This window comes from Macaca fascicularis, chromosome 8, assembly GCF_037993035.2.
Source record: "Macaca fascicularis isolate 582-1 chromosome 8, T2T-MFA8v1.1".
Classification (NCBI taxonomy): domain Eukaryota; kingdom Metazoa; phylum Chordata; class Mammalia; order Primates; family Cercopithecidae; genus Macaca; species Macaca fascicularis.
The window spans coordinates 63,563,724-63,573,449 of NC_088382.1; the positions used below are offsets into that span (position 1 = coordinate 63,563,724).

The 9,726-nt window shown below is 40.7% G+C and overlaps 1 protein-coding gene across 1 annotated transcript; it reads right to left on the minus strand.

The window, feature by feature from the left end:
• Positions 1-8,219: 8,219 nt before the first annotated feature.
• Positions 8,220-9,066, minus strand: LOC123575194 (translationally-controlled tumor protein-like). Its single transcript, XM_065519218.2, has one exon. It carries the CDS (start codon positions 8,949-8,951, stop codon positions 8,433-8,435), a length of 519 nt encoding a protein of 172 aa, XP_065375290.1. The 5' UTR covers positions 8,952-9,066; the 3' UTR covers positions 8,220-8,432.
• Positions 9,067-9,726: the final 660 nt, after the last annotated feature.

Genomic DNA, 9,726 nt, shown 5'->3' on the forward strand with positions numbered 1-9,726 from the left:
ACTAGTTATAGCAAATATCATGAAGGTGGGTTTGACACAACAGGTTTGGGAAACAGCTATAAAACAGTCACAGTATCATACAATGCTTATTGAACACTGTTTAACCACTAAGGCAATTTTGAGGCAGAATTATTGTCTTTGATCTGATTTGTATTTATACAGCCACCAAGAGCTCATCTTCCCAAGAGCTCATCTCATCAACCATCTCCAGATTCCCAAAAGGTAGGTAGACAATCTCATCTCCATCCATGATAGCTTAAAATTTCAGGCTCCATTAAGTTGCTGCTTTAAAATGCAGCCAGTGACTATGTGCTCCAAACTTCTCATGAATCTGTGCACCACGGAAGATGTTGACTGATGAGACTGCTGAGGGTCTCAGCCCTAACCTGAGGCTCAGGAAATAGTGGCAGTGATTCAGCAGGACAACTGGACCAACATGGAAACAACAGCAAACGGTATGCCTTATTTTTGCATCTGTCCACATCTTTCAGAACTCAGGTCATGTGTCAGGGTGTTTAGCTCAGCTTGACTCTAGACAAAACAGAGTCCTACTAATCTCATTCATTACTTTCCAGCTCAATTTACCCCTTACCCCACACCACTATCACCTATTTTTCAAAGACAACAAAATTACCTGCACCTTCGCATAATTGTCACAGTATTTCCAAAGACGCATCCACTTCTAGAGCCCAAGTTTTCTCCAAATGCAGGCAAGCTTACTGCAGGACACACTGTTGATAAACTTTGGAGCCAGTCTAAGGATATATTTTTTAATATTAATGTAATAGATACCTTGCTCATGTAGAACACTTCATAATTTTCAAAGGACTTGTTCATTGAATAAGCAATCAAATATGATTGCTACTATTATTATGGTATACACACACACAGAAATATGTAAGTATTAACAGTATTCTTTAAAATGTAAACTGAACACTTGCTCTTCCACTATGCAGAAGAGTTTAAACAACCATCTTATGCACTGTAATTCATTTATCTACCACATCATTAATTCAGCATGTACTCTATGCCAGAGGAAACAGCGGTGCATAGATTTACAAAGTCCCTGCTCTCGTACATCATGTATTTTGGTAATAAGAATACAGACAATTATGTTAAACTCTACATTGGTAAAATAAAATTTGACAACCTAATAAGTGTGATCCTTAGTTCACAAACTGAAGTATATGAGAAATATTGCAGCTATTTTATAATAAATGCAATTAATTTCTATTTTGAGCCCCAACTCCTACCAAACAGGCAAAAGAAATTAACCTCAGACATGTGGGGAGTTTGATTTTTTTTTCATCCTTCTGCAGGCTCGTGTCCTAAAAGAATGTTTTAAGTCCAGGAAAACCCTTCCCCCTTCATATTTTTGCCTCAGCCACTTTGTCTATACCATGGAACTCTCTCCAACATGTTTATTTCCTTTGCAAGCCCTCCACATTCACGTCAAGAGTTATGGTTTTGGAAAATAAAAGGCATAGGATCTTACAGGTTATTTCTGATTTTCACTTTATCAAATAACTTCCCTCAGGCAACAAAGTACAGAGTTGGCTGCCCACTTAACCCTAGAGAAACTGATAAGAACATAGTTGGAGAAAAAAAAATAGCTTGCAAAACAATATCCTTGCAGGTTCTCCAACTAGTAAATCTTTGACTCTTCACTAAGAAAAAATTACTTCTAATACAGATCTCTTCCCCAATTAAAGGATTCTGAATATGATGTTTTAGCCTAAGAATTACCCTGTCTTTATTTAAAATGTTGTATTTTGAAGATCATGGGCTTTTTTGGCATCGATTTATTTTAAACATTGCATTGAAATGGGATTTGTCTTGATGCCTCAGTTCCGCCTGCTCTGTCTCCAGTTGTCCAGGGCAATGTGCCATGGAAATAGAGTCCGGGAAGAAGCTCAGAGCCAACACCAGTGAGCTGTGGATGACAATTTATTTTCACTTCTGATAAACAGCTAACTCCCCAATTAACTTCATCCAGAAAGTGTGTTTTTCCCCAACTAAGTTAACAGGACTTTCTGACAAGCAATAACAGTGTTAGCACCTCTCAATTACACTGCTCAGGGTCACTGCTACTTTAAGTTTACATCTTAAAAGGTTCTGGGGAAAAAAATTATTCAAAAGGCAGTGAGCCCATCAAATGTGTTCAAGCCCAAGAGTTCACTGCATTTTAATTATTCAGGCAACCCCTTTTCACGTAAAAGCTTTTAAAACTTAGAAAATAAACAAGGAAAGGGAATGTGTAACATTGTGACTAGATTTTTTAAATTTTTAATTATATTTTTATAGAAGTATATTTCAAAGAAGAAATAATCTTAATTAAGTAAAGCTCTTTTTCCTAAAAGAGACTTTGGGAAGAACATTCTTATAACTATAAATCCCTCTTCAGGGTTAGAAATATCCACAGCAGCAATCACATGTGGCTACACAATAAAGTCAGGTTCAGAAATACAAGAAACGAGGCCGCGTTTAAGTTCAGAGATATTAGGTGATCAATCAAGATACCATGACATCATGTATTTTAAAATGCATTTCTTGCCTTGTCCAGGAAGGATTTATGATAACCTAAAAGGGCACACAAAATCCAACCATATAATACAAGTCAAAACAGGAGACAAAAAGGGAAAGGAAAACAACTTTTCAGACATAAAAGGAGCCAAGAAGGAAGCTAAACTGTGTCCCCAGAATACCTAATCATGAGCAGAGCCACGTCTAATATGCTCTGGCCTCATCATTGGCAGAAATGTTGAAATAGATGCTGAAAGGGAAATTTAGAAAGAGGCTCAGGCGTTATCTGTTACTAAATCCTTGAGTAGTAGAGATGGAAACCCAGAGACAAGCACAGTCTCCCCAGCTGGGTAGAAAGTTGATCTTCTTTCCTTCTAGCTTCACGTTCTTTCTGCTTTTGTTGCTTTAACCCCAGACCTCACCTCTCCTTTTCCTTTTGGGTGAATCCTCAATGGATAACCAGTGCGGAGAAACAAGAAGACGGAGACTTAGAGACAATATACGGATAGGTATTGACAGAAGCTGGTTAATAATCAAACAGGCTGGGCATGGTGGCTCACACCTGTAATCCCAGCACTTTGGGATTACAGGCCAAGGCATCTAAGGCCAAGGCAGGCGAATCGCCTAAGGTCAGGAGATCAAGACCAGCCTGGCCAATATGGCAAAACCACATCTCTACTAAAAATACAAAAATTAGCCGGGTGTGGTGGTAGGCACCTGTTAACCACAGCTGCTTGGGAGGCTTAGGCAGGAGAATCGCTTGAACCCGGGAGGTGGAGGTTGTAGTGAGCCAAGATCGCACCACTGCACTCCACCTTCAGCAATAAGAGCAAAACTCCATCTCAAAAACAAAAAAAATAATAATAATAATCAGTTAATCAGCAAACACAGTAAGTACTGATTGCTCACCAGTCACCATGCTAGTCATTGGCGTGATGGGGAAAGTAACACAAAGGGGTATCAACAAGACGTGACCATGAGTGTCAGTCACACCATCACTTTGCTGCTGATTCCTCCATCATCAAAAGACAAAGATTTCTAAATCTTTAGGGATCTATTGGTGATTTTTAAGTGCTGTCATATTTTTCATCTATGATCCTAGAAAGAAAATTACATTCTCAATCTAGCATTAAAACTTTATAATTGCAGCTCACATATTCTTAGCACATTTAGTAAGAGATACATGCTAGAAATGAAAGAGGAATATGGATGTTATCACAATGTAATACTGAAGTTGACCGCCTGGCAGTACTGTGTGATCCTCATCGGTAGGGGAGGAGATGACAATATATTCTTTGAAGTTTCTTACTTTTTCCTTTTAAAACATATTCAAGTAAAAATGAGGTAGATGAGACCATATATGATATTGTATGTTTATAGAAGCAGCAGCTAGTAAGAAAAATAACCCCACTGTTGCCATGGTGATCATAAATTATGGAACCATTCCACCAGAAACCTCATTCACTTGAAAATTGAAGTCCCTATGTGACAATAAGCTGAGAAAACTGTCATATCAATTGGATGAAGAGGACATCACAAAATCTAAGGCACCAAAAGGCATGTTACAAGGAGTGAGTGCCTCGGTTGACTTTGCCTCAGTCACAGGCAGGTGGATACCCTCTCCGGACCCTCCCATTAGAGATCAGATAACTTCTACAGTGGAAAGACACATCTGCAGCTTTATTTTTTTTTAATGTACTTTTAAGAAAGTGATGAGATGAAAAGGACACAGTGGCAAGTTTGTCTTCCATAGTACTGACCTGCTTAATCAAGTGGTGTTACCTCCAAAGTGGAAGCAGTGTCTTTAATCAACTTAATTGTTATGGAATACTCATTTAAACACTTACTGGCTCCAAATAAGAAGCAAAGGGCCAAGCGCAGTGGTTCACACCTGTAATCCCAGCACTTTGGGTGGCCGAGGTGGAAGGATCACTTGAAGCCAGGAGTTCGAGACCAGGCTGGGCAACATAGTGAGACCCCGTCTCTACCAAACAAATAAAATAATAAAATAATAAAATAAAGCGTGGGTGTTACTGTTCAGGCTGCAATTGTGGACCCTGTGAACAGTGCTCGTTGGAGGCCTCCTCCGAGAAGTGTGACAGGCTCCCTCCTTGGTGTTGCTATCACACGACTCATACATGACTCATAACACTTCCTCATGCCCTGTTGATACTACGTGACTCCCATCTCCTCTGACAACGATGAGGGCCTGTGGGTGAGGGCAAAAAACGTGAGCATCACCATATGGCAGAGCAATAGCACATAGACTGGGAGCTGCTGGTGGCCGCCTTCCACCCGTCCAATTAACTGAGGAGCAGCGGAGGTCGTCTACAGAGGGAGAACCCTGAAAAAGAAGCAGAGAGAGAAACAGGGAAGATAGGAGAGAGCACCCCACGAATCCCAGCAGCCTCCCAGCACCCTGTCCCAGTCTCTCCTGAGGCCCAGCTGCCCACTGCCCTCAGGTCTGTAAGTCATTCCCACATCTTACAGTGAAATCCCTGCTACCCACACCAGCTGACTCTTAAAATAAAACAGGCTTAAGCAACCAACTCCATTCACACAGTGATAAGGAAATTCTTCAGCCCTTGTCAACTTCAACCTATTATAATGTCACCATATCCTCTTCCTTCTTCCTTTTCCCCTGAGGGGAGTGCCCTTGACATTGGCATTTTCTATTGCCTGCTCTCATCTCATGATACTGCCTGCCCAACAGAACATATGACATTTCCCTTGGTGATCATTCAGCTGGCTGTCTGGTTTAAGCTTTATTTCTTAGTGGCTGGCTGTCTGCATCAACTCCCCGGTGTCTCTCAGTAAGTAATAGTTAACTAACTTTTATTTTTGAGCATTTAGTATATGCGGCATCCTGTTCCCAGTAATGTATCATTATTAATTTATTGATTCAATTAGTCTTCACAACAACCCTATTGGGTAGGTACCAGAGTATCCCCATTTTACAGCTAGGGAAAGTGAGGAAGTGAGTGGTCAAGCCATTTTCCCAACCTCATACCACCAGTAGGTAATGGAAGAAGTATTTGATTCCAGGCAGTCTGGCTCCAGAGCCTTAACACACAACCACCAGCCAGCACAGCCTCCCTGGCAGATTCAAGTCCATGCGTGCACTGAAAGGCATTCAGCAATATCCCCCAAGAGATGCTACATTTTGAAAAGAGCTCCTGGCTTTTGGAGTGAAATTCCTTTAGGCAGCTTCAGCTATCTTCAGTGATGTGCACGTTCACACACACAATCCACACACACAAATATATAAATACACACACATGAAATCACATACACAAGTATACGAACATATGAATGCAATAACTCACACAAATATACAAACACACATGCAATCACACACAAATACACACATGCACATACACACACATCACATACACATAGGGCAATCACACACAAATACAGAAACACACACATGCACATACACATATATGAGTGAATGCAATCACATACACAAATATACAAACATACACATGCAATCACACATACAAATGTACACACACACATGCACATACACACAAATATGTGTGTATGCAATCACACACACAAATATACAAACACACACATGCAATCACATACACAAATATACACATACACACACACACCCCTCAACTCGTGGCTAAAATTGCACTGAAAGATTACATCAGCTTGAGGAAGCTGTTAAAGCTCTGAGTCTGGAGACCAAAACAAACAAGCCTGAGACAAAGCATGCCACAAACCTGCAGCACCAGGGGAACAGCCAGCTAGTAGCAAGCACACCACTCTCCACCACCCTTACTTATTCCCACTGTTCATTGAACTAATCAATACACTAGACCTTGGAGGGTTAACAGAACTTTGAGAGGGTTGGTTTTCTTTTTTCTTTTTGTTTTTAATAGAAAACCAATCCCACCCCAGAAAAACCTCTTGCTTCCAGATTGGGGCTGTCAGTGTCGAATGAACTTCATACCCACGGGAGAGAAAGGCAGCCCCCAGTGACTGTGCACATGTAAAGCAGTGTGCCTAGCTACAACTCATGGGTAAAATGGAATCAGTCTCAATATACCAGATCTAGAGAAATTGAAGGCTCATATGGAAAAAAATATGTTGCAACAAGAAATGTAAAATGTGTAGGAGGAAATTGAGCTCTTGACAGAGAAGTGAAACATTTTCTTAGAATTGTTGGAAACAAATAGTTTCCCACCTAATATAGCCTTCTCCCTATCACTGTAGAAATGCATCCAATTTCTCTTTTATGTTAAAGCAGTTGACATGCTAATTTTCACATCTTGTATGATCTTGAAAATAAGAACAAAATATTGACTATCCACAAAAGTATCTCATTCCCTTGGCCCTATGTAATGAGAGTTAAAGACACTACTGCTCTAACATAAACTTAAAGAGTTTAAGAGGCGACAAAGCAATCCTGTGGAAATAATTTAGATTGAGAGGCAAGAAATGTGGACTTTAGTTTTGAGTCTAATGTTTAATTGGAAAGCAATTTCTCTAACCTGTACCTCAGTTTCCCAAATAGAGAGTAAAAAAGCCTTGGATTCTATCATCTCAGCCCTTTCCTAGCACTGGAATTCAGTGATTCTCTCCCAAGATGTTACCTTGAACTTACTTGTGAGAGACAAAGGCCATGGGGCTTGGAGTTTCAGACCTGCTAAGAATTCTAACTCTCCTGCTTACCAGCTACGTTATCTTGAACACCTTCGCCTTAATTTCTTGGTCTATAAACTGGAAATAATGGTGCAAGCATTGTGCAGATTGCTGTGAAAAGAAGTGTGGAGAATGGAAATGCATCTATCACAATATCAGGCTAATGGTTGTCACATGGCAAAAATGGAAGAAAACCGTGTGAAAGTGGTGAGTGGTTGAAAACAGATGTTTTGCAGAAAAGTAGAGGAGAGTGGAGGGAAGCCTGTGGGGGCTGGGTGGAGGGAGGTAAGGCTGGGAAGGGCAGTGGTTGGGAATACCATGGAGTGGAAAAACAGCTCACTTCAGAATTATGCTAATATTCTTTCTTTTCTAAAAAATTTGAGGAGCAGAGAATTTGAATATCTCATTTGGTATAACCCAAAGATTTGGTCAAAATGAATAAATACATGAATACAAAAATAAAAGCTACTCTAGAAAATCTGGAAAGCCCTAAAGCATGAGCTGCTAAATCATGAGCTGTGGCTCTATATCGAGATATTTGGCACATTGTTCTCTAGAGCCAGGATTTCCCAGACACTGATCTTCAGAATCCTGCTGCAGAATCATCTGGAGTGCTTGTTAAATATGCAGAACCCCAGGACCCACCCAGACCTTTCAATGCCGAATTTCTAGGGTGGGCACGGGACTGTGTGTTTTTTGTTTTGTTTTGTTTTTTTGGTTTTTTTGGTTTTTTTGCTTCCACTGAATGAGTCTCTTTTTATTTTCTTGGTAATCTCTTCCAGTTAACTACTTCCGTTGTAGGTGATGAAATGGGTAAGGCTCCACACTTCAGATGTTGGCACTGCTATGAACATGGTCTTTCCCTTTATTGCAACTCACAATCAAAACCTTTGATTCTTTTTTATATTCCAGTCCCAGAAGTAGTCTCCACTGTAGAAGTTAATTGATGAGTAGTAGCCTACAACCAGGCCCTAGCTCCTCCAGGAACACTACAGGATGAATTTAACTATGCATTAAACTAAAAGGCATTCTCTCAAATATTTGAGTTTAAATGCATTTTATTTTTAGACAACCTACATGACATGTTTTTCTTAAAAACAATGCCTCCACTCCAAATAAATCACGGTCAAAATAAATGAAGAGCTCAAGATGACATCAGTCCCATTTGTCTTTTAAGTCCTGGTGTTGTGTGGATGACAAGCAGAAGCCAGTTATGATGACAGGTGATAGATCCAAAGTAATTGCCAAATTTGTTAACATTTTTCCATTTCTAAACCATCCTTAAAGAAATTCATATATGGGGTCACACCATCCTCACGGTAGTCCAATAGAGCAACCATGCCATCTGGATTCATGTTTTCACCAATAAATAACTGATAGTTTTTGAAATTAGCAAGGATGTGCTTGATTTGTTCTGCAGCCCCTGTCATAAAAGGTTTTACTCTTTCTGGTCTCCGTTCTTCAAGTTTGCCTTTGATTGATTTCATGTAATCTTTGATGTACTTCTTGTAGGCTTCTTTCGTGAAACTTGTTTCCTGCAGGTGATGGTTCATGACAATATCGACACCAGTGATTACTGTGCTTTCGGTACCTTCGCCCTCTGGGCCTTCAGCGGAGGCATTTCCACCAATGAGCGAGTCATCAATGTTACCTTCTGTCCTACTGACCATCTTCCCCTCCACCTCCAGGCACAGCCCGTCCGCGATCTCCCGGATCTTGTAGATGTCGGAGAACATCTCATCGTGGCTGATGAGGTCCCGGTAGATAATCATGACGGCGACTGAAGGGAGACGACGGCGGCGCTAGCTTAGCAGGAGCCCGAAACTCGGAGCGAGCGCGGTGCAGCCGGAGCGGCGCTCGGGGGAAGGGGGGAGCGGGCGGAAAAAGGGGACTGTGTGTTTTCAAGCAGCTTCTTAAGTGACTCATGCACACTCCACTCTGAGAATCACTATAGGACAAGATTAAGGAGCTCCTACTGATCAAGCAGAGATTTCCAATAGGCCTTGTTGCCCTCATTGCCTGTCCGTTTTAGTACAGGAATAATCAAAGATTTTCTCCAGAGTAACATGCCTTTGCAGTCTTTTTCTAAGCATGCAATGCCACAAAAGCCCTCTATCCCTGGAAGGTTTTTCTGTGAGCTTGTCCAAGAGAACTTAACAGTTTTCCAGACCTTTAAAGTCAAGTTTGCCCTCTTTCTCTCACATTAACACATATGAGCATTTAGGAATAAATAGTTAACAGAAAATTCAGAAATGCTTACAACAGGGAGAAATAAATTATTTACATTATCTCTAAATGCTAAATAATAGAGATTTCTACAACTCTGATGGCTTTGTGTGGGTTTTACAGATAACCATGCGTGGAGATTTTGTTGGAAACCCAAAGAGATACTCACAAATCATAGCCCACATTTCCATCTCTGCCATCACGACACAAAGCCAATGTTGCCCAGCAGGCGGCACAAGGAAGCACTAAAGTCTCCAGAGAATGGTGAGTAATCTCTGACTGAACAGAGGCTGACAGCAACCACTTTAAAAGGCTAATCTA

Coding starts and splice junctions, on each gene's coding strand:
- LOC123575194 (XM_065519218.2), bottom strand. CDS start 8,951: ATGATTATCTACCGGGACCTCATCAGCCACGATGAGATGTTCTCCGAC.